This window comes from Camelus dromedarius, chromosome 19 (assembly GCF_036321535.1).
Source record: "Camelus dromedarius isolate mCamDro1 chromosome 19, mCamDro1.pat, whole genome shotgun sequence".
Taxonomy (NCBI): Eukaryota; Metazoa; Chordata; class Mammalia; order Artiodactyla; family Camelidae; genus Camelus; species Camelus dromedarius.
In genome coordinates, this window is record NC_087454.1 from 1,952,837 (window position 1) to 1,973,308 (window position 20,472).

At 56.1% G+C, this 20,472-nt stretch overlaps 1 protein-coding gene across 2 annotated transcripts in view; it reads right to left on the reverse strand.

Moving 5' to 3' along the window:
- SLC22A23 (solute carrier family 22 member 23) overlaps positions 1-20,472 on the reverse strand; it is a 128,364-nt gene that overhangs the window by 22,325 nt on the left and 85,567 nt on the right. For both annotated transcript variants that reach the window (XM_031435269.2, XM_064476143.1), the window contains exon 4: positions 12,411-12,579. In XM_031435269.2, coding sequence (XP_031291129.2) covers positions 12,411-12,579 — 169 coding nt within the window. The remainder of the gene's footprint in view (positions 1-12,410; positions 12,580-20,472) is intronic.

Sequence of the window (20,472 nt, forward strand, 5' to 3'; positions counted from 1 at the left end):
AAGCCCGCGCAGCCTGTCAGCCCGGGGCCCCAGGGCCGCTGCGTTTTATCTCAGTTACAGTGTCCAGACCTGCCCTGCCCGCCGTGGAGCCTCTGACCGGAGTGCGCCAGAAGCCAGGAAAGCTACCAGCGGTTAACTTGCACTTCAGCGTCACATCCCTAATGCTGTAATGGCGGGCACGCCCTTACCTGTTGGAACAAAAATCAAGTTGCTATATGCTTACGATGAATTTGCAGAGACACCTGACTTCAGCGGCACATTGGGACGGTCTGGCCGACTGTTCACCTACGCTGGGAGACCTGGGCCTTCACAGTCCAAAAGCCACCCTCCCTGCACGAAGGCACAGGAGGTGCAGGAGGGCTGTGTGCCCGCCCCGGGGAGGTGGGCCCCGGCGTTGAGACAGGCTCAGAAAGTCTCATGTCTTTTCACAGAGGAGCCCATTGGAAAGCTGATGAAACATAGGTTTCAAATTGTATGCATTGATTTTTTTAGGTTAATTAGATTAAATTTATTTAAAAAACGGAACCCAGGACCTCATGCATGGTAGGCACACGCTCTGCCACTGAGCTAGACCCTCCCCACCCTGCACTGATTTTTTAAAAAAATAATGGAAGTTAATGTTTTTTTTACTGGTCTCTAGTTTTTACAAATTAATTTTGAATAACATAATTCAAGCAAACAAACACTCAGAATATGGCATAACAGACATCAATATTATGTAGGTAGTAACATCTTACCATGTTTTATCAGGTCTTTTTTTATGATGAAATAACTGAAGACAAATGCCCACCCTGTGGCTCTCGCCCGTGTTGTCTCCATCTTTCTGATTTATTTGGATTTAGTGTCATTTTCTAATTTCTTAAGATGGACATGCAGATTATTAACTTTAATTCTTCTTTTCTAATATATACACTTCAGACTTCATAATTGCATCTAAGTATCATTTTACCTACATTTCACAAGTTTTGGTAAGTATTTCCGGCTGTAGTTTGATTCTAAATATTTTGATTTCTATCAGGGTGTTTCCTTACCTATGATAGACAGACCGGCAGATAGACATTTCAAACATATGGGTTTTGAGAAGAGGGTAGTGGAGGGGCTGCTGTCTTGTTTCCTTGTTTTTTAATTTCATTAGATCACTTTGAGAAAACGCAGTCCGCATTACCGGCCTTCCCCGCGCTCCCTGGGACTGGCTTGGTGACACAGGCTACGACCAGTGTGTGCGTCTTCTCTTTGTCCCTGCAGGATTCCACATGCAACTACCCGATCAAGCTTATTTTTTGTGTCTCACTTTCTCGAATCCATCTGATCAAGTTGTTGCGAGCTGAGAAGCTGGCTAATCTGCCCCTCTGACTGTAGATTTGAGGTCCTGGTTTGGGCACAGCCCCCATCTCACTGAGCGGCACCTGCCCTCCCCACGCCCCTGCCCTGTGGGTGGCAGCAGGGACCCAAGGCATCACGACTGAGCAATGCTGGGCAGGCTGGCTGGAGAGACCCAGGGCAGCCAAGAAGCAGCCCCACTTTCAGGGGGACCCACGTGATGCCCCATGACATGGAGGCCGTGGTCTGTCACCCTGACCGCTGGGCACAGTGGCAGTGCACCCCTGAGCTTCTTTTTTAGAACTCAAACATTTATTTGGTCACCAAACTTTTTTGCCCTCATACGTACTGAGCATTGTCACTACAAATACATCCCAAAGGGACACGTACGTCCCTGACCTCAAGGAACTGAGGAGTCTTGCAGAAGAACACCTCTGTGAACAGACAGGTAAACAAGGCGAACACACACACGGACACACTCCCTGTGGATTTACAAGTGACTTGGACAGAAGCCTGTACAGTATGGGACGGGACAGGGCCCAAGAAGAGAGTGGGCGGTTCCTTCCAAGAGGAAGGGCAGGACGGGGGCGGCAGGGGTGGGGGCAGAGCCGAGGCGGCGGGGGATGCTCGGGCGTCCTGGGAGATGAGCAGGTGCTGGTCAGACCCCCTGTGCCGTGGGGGAGGTGTGGGGACAGGACCCAGAGGAGAGGCTCTCACCCGAGAAACACACAGCATGTTGACTGGGGAGCCGCAGGCTGTAATGCCAGACTCCTGGGTCTGGGAGGAGAGATGGGAGGCGGGGCCCAGGTGGGGAGGACCCCAGGTCACAGAAGAGCGGCAGCCCCTCCCCCGACCAGAATGAACCCAGGTGCAGAACCAGGGGTCTCCCTACAGATTTGGGCCCAGGTGACAGGTGGACTCCTGTTGGCCCCACATCCTGTCTCCAGTGATGGATGGCGTTGCCAGCCACCCCCTCCACGACTGGCCTGCAATCACCAGGCCCCCTCCACACCCTTCCCATGTATTTCAGTCTTTCAAGCTCATCATGTGTTAGGAACATTATCCCCATTTCACAGATGGGAAAACTCAGGCAAAGAAAGTTCAAGGACATTGTCCAGATTCCAGAGTGGTTAAACGCAGAGCTGGACTTGAACCCCGGCAGTGGGGCTCAGGAGCCCACATCCTTAACCTCAGTGGACGCGGCAAAGGAACAAACCACTCGTGCCTAGACAGTGCCGACGCCTGGGGTTTGGGGGAGACTGTTCCCGGGATGCTTCCTCAGGCCTCCCCGATGCCACGTATTTGAATTTGCTGCAGAGTCACAAAGAGCTCATTGAATTGTCAGCCGATGAGAAAGCCCCCAGATTGCTGCCCCAGTTTGGAAAATTTGCAGCATGGCCACATTATGGGAATTTAATGAAATCTCTCTTGACAAGTACATAATGTAATAACACCACGAAAATGAAATAGTCAGCCGCTGGCCCAGGAGCTGGCAGGAGTGTAGCTGAGCCTCCAAGAAATCCATCATTTTCAACAGAAGGAAGAGTAGGGAAGGCGGCTGGAGGCCGCGTCTGCGGGGCACACTCACGTGCGGGTCATGCGAAAGTGACCTTGGCAACCGTGAACGGAAGCGAACACGAAAGCCATGGTGGCGTCTGTGGGAGTCTGCAGTCGGGGCTGGAAGGGGCCGAGGCTCCAGGAGCAGGGAGTGGTCCACGGAGGAGCCGGCGGAACGGGGATTTACAAAGCTGGAAGGGTCTCACTCTCTTGAGCTCGTTACGTGGAGGTACTAATGTTCTCTCTTCTCCAGACGGGAAGACCAAGGCAAAGCACGTCCAGGAGCGCTGCCCGGATTACAAGCTATTAACGTGGCAGAGCTGCACCTGAACCATCCTGACCCAGAGATTTTCAGGCTGTGATCACTCCAAGCCAGTGGCTCAGTGGTCTTAGGGCTTCTGCACAAAGGATGCAGGCCACGCTGCAAAGTCTCTGCTCGTCCTGCTCGAGTCCGAAGCCCCTGGCAGGATGCAGGGCACAGCGAGGACATGTGCGGAGCCCGCCGGGCAGAGTCCGTCTCTTCCCTGCAGTGGTCACACGTCCGATGGACCTCTTGCTCCAAGGCACGTGACAGGCTGGTCCTGAGGCCTCCAAAATATGTCCAGGATGGTCAGACGGTCAGGATCCCTCGCTTATAACTTCAGGATCCAGAAGGCTCTGAAATCCAAAACCTCTTCGTTTAACTCACTTGCACGGAAATCGGAACTCCCTGGAGGCAGAGCGGCACCTGGTGGGGGTGAGGGTCTGAGCCTCAGGCACGGCTCTCGAGGGACGGGGACCCCTCCCTGCAGAAACGGGAGTGTCTGGTGCGGGTGCCACAGAGCATGATGTGGGCTGGACCAGCAGCATCCACACGGCGTGGCTTCACCTCCACGGCCCTGCCCCCGCGCTCTGCCTGCCTCGCCTGCCTCCTCTTCCCAGAAGCAGGCGGATGTGGGGTCAGCAGCAGCCGTGAGTCACAGGGTGACAGGCTTTGGCTATGAAGTTAATTTTCAAGTAAGCAAATCACTTAAATCCACCCTCTACTTAAAAACTAAAGTATTCCAAGGAAGACAGAAACCCTCCCTGACCTCTTGCCCTCGTCCCGGTGCCCCTGCGCTGCCCTCCCCTGACCAGGCTGCTCCCTGCCCCCTGGGTGAGCGACCTGCCCACCACTGGAGACCCCACGGCTCCCACTTTTGGTGGAAAACGCCAGTCTCACTCTCTGAAGTCCCCTTCCTTTCAGATTGGCACAGTTGCCCCCCTGGTGGTCTGGAGACCGACACCCCTTGGTGTTGTGCACAGTGGCTTCCATTGTCACGCCCTGGACAAAAGCCACACCGACTTCCTGCCTGTGCCCTGGGGACAAAACGCAAGGTCGTCCCAACCTCGGGACAACCCGAGGAACCCCCCTTTGCAGCTCGTCCTTAGAACAGAAAACCTCTGCCTGGGCCCACAGGCCACTTCCCCCGTGGCCTCAGGTATGCCACAAAAAGCCAGGAAGCAGAAATTAAGTGCAGAGGCCTCCGATTGAGGGCCGTGGAGGTCACAGAGACCACGCACTGGAAACCCAGGCTTTCTTCAGAGGAGGACCCCCAGGTCTCAGATGACTGAGCTCTGTGTTAGGAAGCCCCAGGTGGGGACGGGGAAAGGGATGGGGAGGGGAGAGGCAGCTGGGAGCAGAGAGGCTGGCAGGGCCAGGGCAGGGGGCCATGGGCAAACTCCCCACCGGGAAGGCGTGGGTGCCCTGACCTTGCTCAGGTGACACTAGACGTCACTCCACACCATGGTCCCTACTGCAGGATGACACTTCTGTGGCACAGGTGTGCCTGATGACACACCGGAAACCCTCAAACCACTCCCCAAGAAGGGCAAAGGCACAGATCTGAACTTCAGGTCAGAGGGGGCCACAGATCTGCACTTAGTCTGGCCCCTCCGGGCACGGCCGGGGAGCCCTTCCCACCGCCAGCACCTCCTGGGTGGCACCGATGGCCGGGTGCACCTGCAGCCTGGCCTCTGGATCCTAGAGCAATGTCACCTTCCCCACTTCACAGCACGCTTACAGTCCTACTTAAAACGCAGGACCGATGCACGCGAGAAAGAGGCCCGCCCAGAAGAGCGGCCGCAGCGGCCGATCCTCAGAGAATGACACGGAAAATATACTGACGTGGACCTGTTTTCCCGACGGTACCGGTGTCGGCGCTGTTACTGTGTCACAACAGAACGCCCCCGGTCCTCTGACTGATCGCACCAGAGGCTGCTCCTCGAGCCGAGCGTCCGAGGCAGTTCCAGCTGGGGGACCCCGCCCCCCGCCCCCCGCGAGGTCGCTGGCGCACCGCGTGCCTTTCAGACCAGGTGCTTTATGACGTAATAGTGACCTTTGCTTCTGATTTGCTTTCCCATCTCTGTCTTCATCCCTGCCTTTTCTTTCTTTTTAATTTTTAATTTAATTTTAAAAAGTGAAGTATAGTTGATTTACAATGTTGCATTAGGTTCAGGTGTGCCGCACAGGGATGCAGTTATATATTTATGTGTTCTTTTCCACTGTAGGTCATTACAAGACACTGAGTATGGTTCCCCGTGCTGTGCAGTAGGTCGCTGTTGTTTATCTATTTTATACATAGAAGTTTGTATCTGCTAATCCCAAACTCCTAATTTACCCCCCCCACCCTTCCCCTTTGGTAACCATAAGTTTGTTTTCTATGTCTGTGAGTCTATTTCTGTAAAAAGAATGAAATACTGCCATTTGCAGCAACCTGGATGGACCCAGAGAGGATCATACTAAGTGAAGTAAGCCAGACAAAGACAAATGTCATGACATCCACTCATATGTGGAACCTGCCTTTTCTGTTATTTGGCTAAGTCTCAAGCCCGTCGGACTTACGTTCATGGGTCTGTTTCACATCGTAGCCTCGAACCTGCACGGCCACTCGAAAAATTGGAAATTAAAACGCCATACTATGATCTTCCCGTAATACTATGAAGTTGGCATTTTTTCCTTAACATTTAGAAATAAAACCGAGTGTCCCTCTGCCCCACTGGAGGATCGGCCACAGACGAGGAGGCCCTCCAGGCTGCCTTCCTGCGCGTCCACTTAGCACCCACTCTTGGCCACCTCTACACTCAGAGCACGGCCGTCTCTTCAAGTCACTGAACCAGAACATTTACTCACGAGAGACTCTGGACAGGAGGGAAGACGAACCGCTGATGCTGTGTGAAGTTAACTTTATCCTCGAGCCGTTCTGTTTTCCTGACGGACTTAGCTGCAGGTGACACACCTGCTGACACTTGTGATGGAGCGTCACAGCCCTCCAGGGATAAACGCGGGCTGAACTCCATCAGCCTGCCGGGCTGGGACACGTACATCAATAGACGCCTTACGGGGGGTGGGGGTGGGGGTGGGGGGTTCTAGCAAACAGGTTAGAAAGGGCGGCCAGAGGGGCAGAGCTCAGAGAAGCTCTGCAGAGCTGCGGCTTCCCAAACGCGGGTGAGGGAAGGGCCCTGGCTGCCTGTTCCAACGGTGCTTTGATTTAAAGAGGCGACTTCAGCTGTTGAGGCTTTGGGGTGTTACCAAGTGTCACAGGCGTGACGTTCTGAAAAAATTCTCAAAGTAAAAAAACTCAATCAAAGACTAGAATTGAGTTAAATACCAGCTGGAGGAATATCTTGTTTCTGATTCGAAGCTCTCACAAGAAGATACACCTGGTTCCAGTAGCTAAGCTTTCGCTTTAATTTTTTTTTAACTTTAGTTCTGTTTGGTGTCAAAACGCAGGTTCATTTTGGGGTATAGCAAATGGATGTGAATTAGCACTTCTTATAAAAAGTCAAGCTGATGATTTAAATTTAGTAAATTAGGGAGAAGGGCTGAGTGTCATGAGATCAAAGAAAAGCTGGCTCTCAGGATGGCTGGACCCCAAGGTGTTTCTAAGGCAGATGAGCTCTTTTAGCAAATCTCTCTGTAGAACAAGGAATTTTTTCGTAATTAAATGGCCATCCCACTAACTCATCTGTCACATAAACTTGGAACAGTGTGTCTCTGCTGTTTTTCAAAATGATGCACATCTAAGCTCCAGAATTCTTCCATTACAGCAAAATTCTGGAGGGAATATATCAGGAAGCCTGGGTTTGCAGACCTGTTGTGTGACCTTGGGCAAGTCTCCTAACCCGCGGGGCCTCAGTGTCCCCATCTGTACAATGGGGGTGGGAGGTGGGGGGGGTGACACCAAGGCCTTCCTCACCCCAACACTCTCTCTGTAATTCAAGGGGCCAGTGGTAACTGCTGCCTCCTCCTGAAAGTTATAAAAGATGCTGGTCACGCAGTGTGTTGGGCAAATATTCTAAAGCCGCTTTAGGTTTTGTCGGGATGAAGGAGTCAGTACCTAAAACACCTTTTAAAGGCTGAGCAACTCCAAACATGTACCAGTGGGATAAATTTAAAACGCTGCTCAGCTCACTTTAGAAACAGGTGAACACCTGGAATTCAGCCGGGTCACCTTCCTCCACTTTCTCCCCCGCTTTGACTCTTCTCCTCCTGCTCCTTTTACGAACTTATCCATGCAAGCGTCAGGCTGCAGGAAGAAGGAACGCAGGGCTTTCAAAACGGACCACTCTAAAGAGAATTAATTTGGCATGTTCGCAAATGCTGAAAATAAAAGGGGATGTTGAGAAACGATGTGAGGAGATAAGTGGGCAGAAGGAACAGCGGCTCTGTGAGGGTTCTTCTTCTAACTGGAATTTTACTCCTGTAACCCTGTCGCTGCCCTAGGGCTATGCATTAACCGTGCCTTTTTATTTACTGTATGTCCCGACGTTTCTGGGAGGGAGAGCTGCTCCTCCCAGGGTCAGCGAGTTCCTAGAGAGAGCAGACAACCCACCTGGGGACCAGACGCACACCAACCTTTCCAGAGCCCCCTCTGCGGGTCGCACACACTGGCCACTGCCCACCCGCCCGCATCCCCCAGGGCTGGGTCCCACACAACCAGGATGGCTCCATGCCCCAGAGCCCATGGAAATGGTCCACACTAGCCCATCCTAAGCCTGCTCACCCGCCTCGCCTTCTCGTCCTCAGAGACCACAGTGAGGGCTCTTGTCCACCCTCCCTCCCTCCCTCCGCCTCCACCCCCCACCCGGCGAGCCCCTCCTCCTGGGGACTGAGAGCAACAAGCTGTCTTCCCAGTGTCCGCCATCTCAGTTGGCTGGCCTCGCCATCCCTGTATCGAACATACCCCACAACTTAACACGGCTGCGTTCCGACCACGTTGCTAAGCTCTTCACAGCAGCTCCTTTTTGCCCTCAAGTTCAACACCCTCCCTTTTCCCAGACTTCCCTCAGAGCCCCTCCATTTCTGTCACCCTAGACTCTTCCCTGGGGACTTTCTGCTCTGCCCCCAGCTGGCCCCACGTATCTCGGGCCCCAGTCTCCCCTCCCAGGAGACGGTCCAGATCCAGGCCGTGGGCATCTCACCCTCATGGGCCACAGCAGACCCACCAGCCAGACTGCCTGGGGCCACTTCCAGAGCAGACCCAGAATCAGACCCCCAAGTGCAGGCACCGCCATCTCCCCTGCCCAGCACAGCCCCACGACCGCTCCCTGCACAGCAGACGGGTGATGCTCCCAGAGCACCCCCGGGGGCACGGCCCCTGCCTGGCCGCCAGCCTGTGTTTGGGTCTCGGAGAAGATCTGCACACCCGAGACCCCGCACGTCTGACCCCCCGAGTGCGTGAGCTTGGCTTCTGGCCCCTGGGCTCCAGCCACGCTGGCCGCCTTCCTCATCTACAAAAAGCCCAGTGAACCAGCTTTTGCCCTGGCTGTCCCCGCTCTGCCTGGAAGACTTTTCCGCCCAGAACCTGGTATGATTTCCTCTTTCAGATGACTGAGCCTCAGCCCGAAGGCCATGTCCTCAGAGGGGCTGCTTCTGCCCCGACTGCTCCTCGACACCCCAGGGTTTTACCCCATCTCTTCCTGCTGCTGGTTACTTGAACACGTGTTGTTTGCCTGTTGATGGGTTTATGGTCTGTGGCCCCCTCACCCCCGTCAAGTGTGTCTCAGTGAGCAGCCCTGGTCGCAGGCACGCACAGCCACCTAGAGTGCCTGGGGCGAGGGCAGCGTTTGGTGCGGGGAAGTGTGACCACTTAATAAACTAGTTAATTCACTTCTCTTTCAGGCAGCTCTGTTTTGCACAGTCCTGAGAAGCAGACCCCTGATTTACAGATTTCAGCTTTGGTGACGGGTCCCGTGGGCTCTGAGTTCTACCCGCGAGCTCATCCTTGGTGAGAATTTTCTTCCACGTGAGTCTTGGCTCTGGTGATTCTCCACAGAGGTTTCATTTCTGATCCTGAGGATCCAGCGAGCTTCCCTGGTTCTTTCGTCAACTTCTCAGCCTTGGAGAACGGTTGGAGTTTGGAACAGAACATGTAGCCACATGGGGGGCAGACTGCAAGGCACCACTGTCTTAAGGGTGAATCCTTTCCGCCCACGGCCCGGGGCAGCCAGCAGCTTTGGAGTTGAGGCCCTGAGCCAGGCAGAGATCTTCCAGCCCTGTTATCACTGACGCTCTGAGTCCCGGCTTCACCCTGGGGGCTCAATTCAAAGTCCAGAAGGGGCCTGAGATCTCAGGAGTGCAACACAGGCCCCTGGGCCCCTTTCTGGGTCAGATGCCCTGCAGTGGCCTCTGTGTCACTCCTGGAAGGCTGTTCTGGGTCCTTCCTGCACTGGAGGTCAGCATGGTGTCTGGACGTCCCCATCGGCCCCACCTCCATCTGCACCAGAAGACCCCCATCTCCACCCTTTGTCTCTGTGCTCCTGACCCTGCATCCCGGGGACCCTGCGTCGTGTGGTTTGTCTCATGGCCCCTGTGAATGCACCTGCTCCTCAGAGGAACTCCCCAGCACAGGCCTGCTGCTGGCACCCGGGGCCCATGCCATACACTTTCGCTCTCAGAGGAGAGAGTGGCTGTCAGTATTTTGTCAGAAGCAGCTGGTCACCCCGCCAGCTGCAGCCACCGCCTCCCCAGCAGCCCAGTTCAGCCGGTCACACAGCAGAGCCCGCAGGAGCGAGGGGCTCCCTGGCAGCAGAGGGGAGAAGGGCGGTCATTGGGAGACGGTGGAGAGGGAGGCACTCTGTGGCCTTTAAAAGCCAACGACTCCACGGAGCTGCGCACAGCTGCAGGGAAGGGGGCGCGTCTCCCTGCCCGCCGCCTCAGCCGCCCGGCCCTGTCGCGGCCCGGCTTCCGGAGGGGTAAGGAGTGACGCCATCAGGGCAGAAGCGGCGATCGCAGCTGCCGGCGTCTCCGCGCACCCACGGCAGGCCAGGCGTGCGCCCAGCACCTTCAACTGTGGCATAAGCAAAGCACACGGTAGCGATGGCGGTGCCCACCGTGGGCGGCGCGGCGGCCGGGCAGGCGTCCCAGCCCTCGGGGCGCATCCCTCGGTCTGTCTGCGCACGTTTTCCTCATCCCAGGACTCTGGGTGCCCTTCTCACCATAGAGTTTTATTTTTACGTTTGTGTGTTTCAAAGAATTTCTTTTAGGTTTGATAATGTATTTAAATAAATGAACATTTTTACCTGTCATTAAACCTTGATCTATTTTTAAAATTTCAAATTAAAAAATAAGATAAACAAACCTTCCATCTCTTTCCCACAAGGTCCCGGCCCCCATACCTGCTCCAGGAAACCCTCCTCTGCCATTTCTCCCTGTCAGGTGTCCTCCTACCTGGGACAGGTGGGAGCAGGGGCTGGGCTGAGACTCAAAGCCTGGCACTGATGGAGACGGCGCCTGTGAGTCTCCAAGAGTCTGTGCCCCCAGCCCCCAGGCCTCCAGCCCCCGGGGGACGGCAAACAGCACCGCTGCCCTTGGGCGCTGTGGAGGCCAGGATGTGAGAGGACGTGGTGGGGGGTTCCTGACTGCAGAGCGGAGGCGCCAGGGCAGCGGCTCCTTTTGGTCTCAGGGATGAGGGATGGAGGCGCAGGGAGGCCAGCAGGGCCCGGGCTCAGGGACCAGCTGGCCGTTCTCAGTTTCGTCATCTGTACAATGGAGCGAGGAGGTGTCCAGCCTGAATGATGGACTCTGCATAGTGCTTGCGATTGTGTCCGGCCGTAAACACTGTAAAGAAGTGTTAAACCAGGAAACGTCCCCGAGCCCAGCTCTGGAACAGCAGGGGAAGAGCGGCAAGGGCTGCCCGCTCCACCTGCTCTGGGGGCCGACTTCACCCTCGGCCTCCTGAGACCCTGCTGGAGGGAGCAGGGTGTCCCGAAACGCCCAGGGCTCCTGCAGGAGGGGCGTGACGTCCGACCTCGGCCGGGGAGGTTGGCGAGGCACAGGCGAGTGGAGCACGGTGTTGGCAGCGGCTGCCCGGTGGCCTCCCGGCAGGTGGCCTTTTTCTCATCTGTTCCTGCCGCTAACCCACTGCTGCCGCAGCACTGAGGACACGCGAGCCAGAACTAGGCTCCGGAGGAAAACGCACCTGCTCTTGGGCTCACAGGGTCCCCTGCTGGGGGGCCTACTGCCAGGGCGGGGGTTGGCTCAGTCTGTTAGGTCAGAAGGTAGCTGCTGTCTCCCCTCCCCGGCATCTTAGATAAGAAAGCCCAGTTAACAGCTGTCTCGGCCGCAGGGAGCACGTAAAGCTAAGACACAGCTGTGCTCGCCAGGCAGTCGGCTTTCATGGGCGACTCAATCACAGAAACCAGTGCAGTCGGGGTAAACCTCGCACCTGCGGGCGAGGTGAGGGCCGGCCCAAGGAGCGGGCGGGAGGGACGGGGAAGAAAGAAAGAGGTATTTACAGAAAGGGTGCAACACTCAGTTTTTGGATAAACATCTCTATCCAAGAGCAGTGGTTTTAACCTTGGCTAAACATTAATCCCCTGGGGAGTTTAAGAGGAGTGTGTTCAGTTTTTTTGTTTTGTTTTTCCCTAAAGTCAACAAGCCCAAAACTGAAAGTTACACCCAGTTCTAAAAGTCCTGCTTGATTCGCCTAGAGCAGGGGTGGGCAGACTTCTTCAAAGTATCAGAGTCAGTGCTTCCGGCTTGGCGGGGCCGCACTGCCTGGGACGCGCGCGCTCAGCCCCGACGCGGGGGGCACGTGTGACCTGTGAGCACAGCTGGGTTCCAATAAAACTTCACCTCCAGAAACAGACGCTGGGCTGGGGTCGGGAGGTGAGGGGGCTCTGCTAAATCACTCCTGGACATCTCCAAGTGTATTTCCCGATCCCACCACGAGACCCCGCCCTTCACAAACCCATTCATAAAAATCAGGTCTGCACACCCAGCAGGCAGGCGTCCAGCAGGGGGCAGATCACCAGAGCCGGGCAAGGGCATCTGGGACTCAGGTCAGCCCTCCGTCTACTTTTGTGTATGTTACAATGTTTCCCAAGATACAACATTTAGCAAATGAACTTTGAGAAGAAAGGAAAATTCCACCATACAAAAACCACAAGCTGAAACTGGTGGGAAGTCTGGGGCCCGTGGGACCCAAGCCCTGGATCCCCGTCTTTGCCCAGGATGAAGCCCCCAGGGGGCGGTGCAGGTGCACCCGGCCGGCGGCGGGCAGGATACTCACGACCAGTAGAGCAGCATGAGCAGGAAGGGGCAGACGATGAGGGCCTGCAGGACCTGCCAGTCCCGGCACAGGGCGGCCAGCCCAGGCATGAGGAACTGCCCCGCCATGGCCACGAAGCTCGCCACCATCGTGATCATGAACCGTTTTCCGGGGGGACATAGCTCTATTCCTGGAACACAGAAGGGACAAGGGAGACGTGAGTGCCCTGCCCCATGGCCGGGGAGCCGGGAGTAGGGGACGGGGGTTTTGGGCCAGCAAGCATCCCCACCGGCCAAGAAGCACAAGATCACTTTCGTGTGCTGGTTGCAGGAGGGCCCTGCATGTAGCTCAAGGCTGAGATACTTGTTTTTACAGCCGGACAAGCCTAGGCTTGGACTACAGAGGGAGGGAGGTGGTTGCTCAAGGTCACTGAGCAAGTCATAGCAGAAGAAAGCTGTCATTCAGAGCGACCCAGCCCAGAAATCAGGAGATGCGGCTCCGCCTGGAGGGAGAGTGTGCGCCTCCCCCGTGGCTCCCACGCCCTCCGCTCTCGGGGTGGCCCTGAGCTGGGCCAGCAGGGCCCCCTCTCGGGCCCTCTGCCGCTGTCCCTTCTGTCTCTGCTGCTGGACCAGGGGGCCCTCCCAAACGCTGCACAGGGCACAGCAGTGTCGTCCGCTGACGCCCACCCACCTCACCACCCTCTCGGTCCCAGTGCTCCCGGAACTCTGGGTTCCAGGCAACCCACTCACACGAGAGACAGACAGACCAGCGGCGCCCAGACTACCTTCTGAATGAGAAGAAACCAAAGCCTAAAGCAGACTCGACCGCCCTGGAGCCACCCCTCCCTCTCAGAATGCCCTGCCCCCCTTTCTCTGTCCCTGTTAGGGGACAGCTCCCCCGGAACCAGCGTGTGCCTCAGTTAGTGTCTGCTGAATGGAAGGACACCACAGTCCCTCCTGTGGTCAAGAACCTATGCTTTTAATCTGAACTTCAGTAAAAAAAAGCCGGTCACCAGCCTCACACCGTAGCAGCCGAGGGACAGCCAGCGCAGACCTGCGGCACAAGTCCTCTCGCAACGGCCCGCAGCACTGGGAAACGCAGCGGGTTTTACGCGGGATTCCCTGCAGAGCAGGTGAACTGTTTGCTGTTCTTCTATGCATGATATGCATTATTCCTAAAGCTTGCCTTCTTTTCTTCTTCTTCTTTTTTTTTTTTTAAGTATAGTTAAAATGATTTCTACAGAAAGAAGACAGACCCTCAGGAGAGAACGCGTCTCCTGCTCTGTTTCCAGAGACAGTTGTCGATGAGATGCCACAGCCCATCTGCCGGCGTGCAGAGGCCGGGGCGAGGTCGGAGGCCGAGAGGCAGTAAGGAGGGAGGCGGGTTAGGAGGAGAACAGGCACGTAACACGTGGCCCTGAGGGGGAAACCCGAACAAGGAAGGACAGGGCACTGTGGCGGCCAGGATCTACCCCAGCCCATCTGCAGGGGAAGAAAGAATAAAGTCATCAGTTTTGCATCTCTGCTCTGCCACAAGCAGGGCATCATGGGCCGTGGGTGAGTGAGAGAGAAGCCGGCCTCGCTGATAAAGACCTTTCGCCATTTAATTAAGAAAACAGGGTTGAGCAGCGCTCGCCTGGCCACTTCCTGTGAAGCTGGTCCTTTCAGTGCGCAGGCCAGGTCCCCTCCCTTCCCTTCAGGCAGTCACCCCAGATCTGGCATTTCTGCTCTTAGTAACAAAGATACCAGGGTCTTTTTACAAAAAGACCCTGAGTTGCCGGTTCTAGTTTTCACTTATTAAACACAAACCTGCGCTTCAGACACCAGAGCCTGGCCTGTCCCGGCCAGGATCGATGAGCGAGCGCAGCGCCTGGCTGCGCCGGCGACCTGAGAACAAAGTCAGAGCGGGGACGCCCCTGCAGCACGCGGCCTCGTGGCCTGGGCTCGCTGGTTTCCGTGATGCAGGAACTATGAACGTACCTGTGGTGACCCCTTTTCCCGCAGACGCCCTTTGGGACTTGACACTGTGCGCTGTCACCCCGAGGACCCCAGGCAACTTCCCAAATCCGTGCCTAGGCTTGTGGATGACAAAGGACCGTTGTCCCCCGATGGGCCGATGAGCCCAGCCTGACCTCCCCCCCGCCCCTCGCAGTGACCAGTGGGTACCAGGGTTACTGCCGACGTGGCGATGAGTGAACTGTCTTGGTTTCCCTCCTAAAGGGTCCTCTCCTTCCTCTCCCATACGCGGTCCGGGCCACGCTCCAAGTCCCGGCTCCTTGGACCTGAAGCGTCAGCCTCTCCCGGGAGCTCGTTAGAGACGCAGAGCCTCGGGCCCCGCCCAGGCCTATCTGCTCAGCTTCTGCATTTTAATGGGTCCCTGATGACTCAGTGGGAAGCACTGCTCACTGCTCACCGACCACACTTCCCCCAAACCCTGTGCATCACCCACAGCGGGAGAAATGTTTTTCCTCCCAGACACACACCTACGAGAGCTGAATAAACAAAATTGCGGCCCCTCCTCTCCAGGCCTTCCTGCTAGGAGCCCTAGCAGACTCCACTGATCGCATCAGGAGGAAAATGCAGGGCATTACAGCAGGTACCCGGCGTTTCAGCATTCCTGCCGGGCAGTGAGAAACACGGCGCGTCGCCATAAGGACACAGGTGTGACACTTGCAGACAACGACCTTTTGGCCTTGACTCACCAGGAATTCCTTCTGAACTGCCTGAAGTCAACTATGTTCTGAAGGTGGCTGTAAAGATTTTTTTTTAAAAAAAAGCAATTATCCAAGAACCACAGGCACTTTGGGTTTGCCATTAATCACATGCTCCTCTCGGATGATGAGAAAGCAGCTTTTCTGAAGGGAGGAGAGGAAGGAATACTCCAGAGGGCTGGCATCGGCAGGGGTGGGGCTGCAGGTAGGCGAGGGCCTGACCTCGCTCTGCAGACAGGAGCACTGGGTGCAGCGGGGACCCCGCCTTGGCCCGGAAGGTGGAGAGACCTGCCACCAGCAGAGGATGGTGTCCCCAGTGCCACCGCCTGGGCTCCATGGGCAGATGTCACAGCGCTGACCTGCAGCTGGACAGCAGCATTGTGGGACGCCTGGCGGTGAGTTGTGTCACCACACTTCTGAGAGCCACTTCCTTGGCCAGTGGGGCCAACGTCAAGCTATCCTCAATTATGTGCTTCGTTACGTAAAACAATTAAGGGTTATTAAAAAAAACTATCATCTTAGGTGATGCCTTATAGATTCGAATGTAAAAATGTCTCAAGAGTCTTGCATACAGCGCTTTCACGGCTGCGGGTAAGAGCCTAGATTCTGGGGCCAGATGGCCCGGGTTCCGATCCTGTCCCCAGACGTACGAGCTTGTGACCTGGTTTGGTCCCCTAAGAGTTCTGTGCTTCAGTGTCTTCATCTGTAAAGTGGGCCGTTGAGAGAATTACGTAAGCAGAGCGTGCCTGAATGAGGTACGTGCTGTGTGTTCACTTACACGTGCAGCATTACGCGTCATTGCCAAATGCAGTCATGTAATTATTGCCAACTCACTCTGGTCTCATCTAACCTCCTTTTGACTGACCCGATCTGGTGAATTTCAGGGTAGGACTGACGTTTGTTTTTTAAAAGACTGAAAAAGAAATAACCTACCATGATAGTCAACCCTCGTTCTTCTCCTTGTATTTTATTCTGTGGAGATTCTCTCAGATCCATCATTAAGAAAACAGGACTAACTGAACCCAAGAAAACTGCACCCCAGATCCCCACCACACCCCAGATCCCCATTGCACCCCAGATCCCCATCGCACTGCAGATCCCTACTGCACCCCAAATCCCATCGCATCCCAGATCCCCATTGCACCACAGATCCCCATCGCATCCCAGATCCCATAGCACCCCAGATCCCCACCGCACCCCAGATCCCATCACACCCCAGATCCCCATTGCACCCCAGATCCCCACCGCACCCCAGATCCCCTTGCACCCCAGATCCCACCGCACCCCAGATCCCATCGCACCCCAGATCCCACCGCACCCCAGATCCCATCACACCCCAGATCCCCATTGCACCCCAAATGCCCACCGCACCCCAGATCCCCATCACACCCCAGATCCCATCACACCTCAGATCCCCATCGCACCCCAGATTCGCATCGCACCCCAGATTCCCATCACACCCCAGATTCCTATCACACCCCAAAGTCCCATTGCTAGAATCACATTTCCCCTAATGCCCAATGGAGAAGGCATTAGAGCTGTTTTTACCAGCCTGATGTGTTGTTGTCAAGCAGAGCGATTTCTGATGGTTATGAGAATGAAACAGCATGTAATTAAGACTTAACTGAGGCATTTGGCCCCAAAGACGACAGGAAACCCCAACCACGACAGCCTGAGCACCTAGGTGACAGGAGTTGTAGGAGCTGTAGCTCCGGGGAGACCGCTCCTCAGAGGCTTTACAATTTTCCTGGAGGAAAAGAGAGCTGTGCCGCCCAGATCGGTGACCTCAGGAGACAGAGGGGGTGTGAGGGTCAGCTCGTGTGGCCCGGGCTGGGCCACAGCCAACAGCAATGTAGGTGTCACTCTGCGTAATCAGGCGACTTTGAGCAAAGGAGACTGTCTGAGATAGTCTGGGTGGGCCTGACCCAACCAGGTGCCAGGCCTTAAGGAACGGAGCTGAGGCTTCTGGAGGAAGAAAACACCCTGCTGAAGAGAGCTCCAGCCTGCGCTTCCCGCCGACCCTGCCCGCGGATTTCAGCCCTGCCTGGCCTGCCCCGCCGCTGCGTAAGCCAGTTCCCCGCAGGAAACCGTGCCCTACACACCCCTCCTGCTCTGTGTGTCTGATTGAGCCCTGACACAGATTTTGGACTTGCACTCACACCGGGTCACGCGGGGCGCCTGGGGAAGCTCTGTCTCAGAAGATGCTCACCTGGCGGCTGCCTGACCCCCCTACAGCACCGCCCACAGGACCAACACCTGGCCCTGCTTCTCCTCCCAGGCCAGCCTGCACCTGCTTCCCCGGCCTCCCAGCGGGCTGTGAGCTCCGGGGGCCATCTCAGTGAAACCCCAGGAGGGCAGCAGGCATCATTCGACGGTCTTTGCCAGCCCCGTAGACGGGCTCCCAGGTGAGACAGCCAAACCGCACTGGGAACAGGTGGGGACAGGTGCCCAGCATCCTCCAGCAGAGGGGAGTCAGCGGCAAGAAAGCTGGAGTCCTGGGGGCGAGACGTGCGAACTAAACTTCAGAGTCCAGAAAGGGTTTCGTGAATTCCGCAATAAGAAGAAAACGCCACAGAGGCTTTTATCTTTGTTTTGGGAGCAAAAAGGTTAGGGAGAGGGAGCTCCGTCCCATTGACTACCTGCTCCTTGGGAATCTGAGGGCCAGGCCCCTCTCCAAGGCCCCACCCGGCTAGGAAATGTCAGAATCCCAGACACCAGCCCCCGAGGACTTCATACGCAGATGAACCAGATTTCAAACACTCCCCCTCTTCAAGTGAGGGCACCGCAGCCAAGGCGGCAACATCAGCCCCGCAGTCTGGACGGAGGATTCGAGGGCGCGGGGCCCAGGAAGAGCCCGGGGAGCTGCATCTCCGAATCCCGCTCCATGGTGACCTCTGCACACCCCGTGGGCTGGTGACAGGGCACCTCTGGGAGAGTCTGGAAGTCGCGTGGCTTCCTGCTACAGAGGAACCGAGTTCTTCTGGAAAACACCCACCTCGTCCACCGAGACCTCAGACCGTCTGGGAGGCTCTGGGTGGGTCCTGCGCCTGAGAGACTAGCTCACTCCAGTGAATGAAGTCTCCCCAAGGGACCTGAACGATGCTGTGTTTCAGGCAAAGCTAGGTCAGAGCTGATGACTGGGCGCACAAGCCCCTGCCGTAGGATTCTCCAGTTTCAGTAGCCTCCGCTCTCTGGGGGGTGCTGACAAGGCTGCTTGGGAAGAAAAGGCTCTCCTCTGGGTAGGGGTCCCGTCTTCCTGCCCCCGTGACCCCTTCCGGCTGCAAGGCCCAGGCCCACCGCCCCCGTTACCAACTCATACACCAGGTTCCCAGGAAAGAAGCAGGGTCTGCACGGGGAGAAACAGCACAGCAGGACTTAAAGCTCTGTGACTCTCCACGCTGCTTCACAGAAGAGCGGCCCCCGCAGGCTCCCTGGGCACTGCCCGGGTCACCACCCCACATGGGACAGGCGCCCCAACTCGCCAGAGGAGGGAGACAGGCTCCGGAAAGGACGACATCTCCCCAAACTATACTCTGGCACCAGAACTAAACCCGCTTCTGGAACAGCTGGGGAACGAGAATTGCATCAGTCCATCCTGTGATCTGCCCCTCCCTGGGCACTGCTGAGCGGCTCGGCCCTGCGGGCCCCTGCACAGCCCCAAGGCAAGAGCACACATCCCTGTGGCCACCCTTCCAGCCTCACGACCTCCCACGCCGAGCCCGCTCCCCGACCCCGGCCTCCTCTGTCATCAGCCACGGAGCTTCGGAGCCACCAGAGAAACCACCCAAGGAAGGAGGTCCCGCAGGATGGACGATAACACCACCCGCCTCCCCTGAGCACCGGCTTCTCCAGCCTGGCCCTGGCCAGGCCACCTGGGGCCACCAGATGCCCTCCTATAGCCCTTGGCGCGGCCAGGTCCCTCTCACCCCTCCCCGCCTGTTGAGGTGGGTGTGCTTGCTGGCCACGCCTCCTGGCACCTGCCGGCCTCTCCCCTGCCCGGCAACTCCCCGCTTCCTGCCGCTCCCAGGCCGGCCCTGATGGGGACTTGCCACCTGCTTATTACAGCCCTGGCCAAGGCTGCCGGCCCCCGGAACACTAGAAAATAGACCTCTGACACGTGACGGTGGAATTCCTTATTATAGCAGGAGGGCCTGGAATTGCCAGTCACGGAGACACAAATAGCGCTGGAGGGCGTGACCAGGAAGGGCTGCTAATGCCACAGCAGCTCCAAGTCTTCCCCTCCGTGTGGAAAACTTCCTTGTCCTCTTAATTTAGGACCCACCTAACAGAACGGTTAAAACCACCTCCATTTAGAGAAAAAGAAAATTAAAAAGGTGCAAACTTAAATATTTCCTGCAAATCATGTGCCAGCGTCTGCCAGACACACAGACACAGACGGTCGATTTCAAATGCAGAAGAACCACGTTAATTCCCAGCTGAGGTCTCCAGGGCTCAACACGTTGGTGGGCACTTTTCATGCCTTAAACTCACTTAATCTGTACAACTCGATGATGTAGGTAGTTTTCAATGCTCGTTTTACACAAGGGGACCCTGAAGCTCAGAGTGATTGAGTGCCTTGTCCAAGATCACACAGCTAAGGAGGGAACTAAGTTGGAACTGAAGCCAGGTCCCCGTCCCCCTGGGTGCGTCCCCACCCTCGGCTGCAGGCAGGATCTGTCTCCAGATGGAGCCCCCGGTGGGTCAGGACCCCTGACTGTGCCCCTCCGGACCCAAGCTCCGGAGGCCAGGTGTCCCCGGCTTTGCTCACTGCGCTTCCTCAGAGCCGGGACGGGGCCTGGCGTGCAGCAGGGGCTCCGGTATCTGTCACATGAAGAGCCTGGTAAAAGACCCTTTCTGTCTAGGTCGGCCACTCTACCTGTGTCCCACTTAGATTTCTACAACGGAGTCTGTTAGTCACAGGGAGATCAGTCGGTAAATGTGCAGAAGCCAGTCTTACACGGCGCTCACCGTGGTCCACAGAGTCACATGCTGATAAAGACTGGGGCAAACAGCAGCCATAAAACCCAGCTATCCTGTGTAGGCCGTCTCGTCACTGCCCTTCCCAGGGAATACGTTCTTTCTATCACCCTATTTTTTTTTTTTTTTTAGAAAAACTAACATTAAAATTACTCAGAATGAGGAACAGGGATTTAAATGCCCACTAATATTTCTGCCCAGGAATCTCTTCTGTTTCAAAACTGACTGATGAATTCAGCAGTAGGCACTTGAGGATTTAAAAGAACTCCACTTTCAGTCTCCCAGTATTTAATAAGAGAAGAAAAATCCAAGGACAGAAATGACCTAAGATGTCAGAATAGCCTCAAGTCAGTAGGATCCTTGCATTTCAGGTCTGCTGAGCAGAGAGAGCGGCCG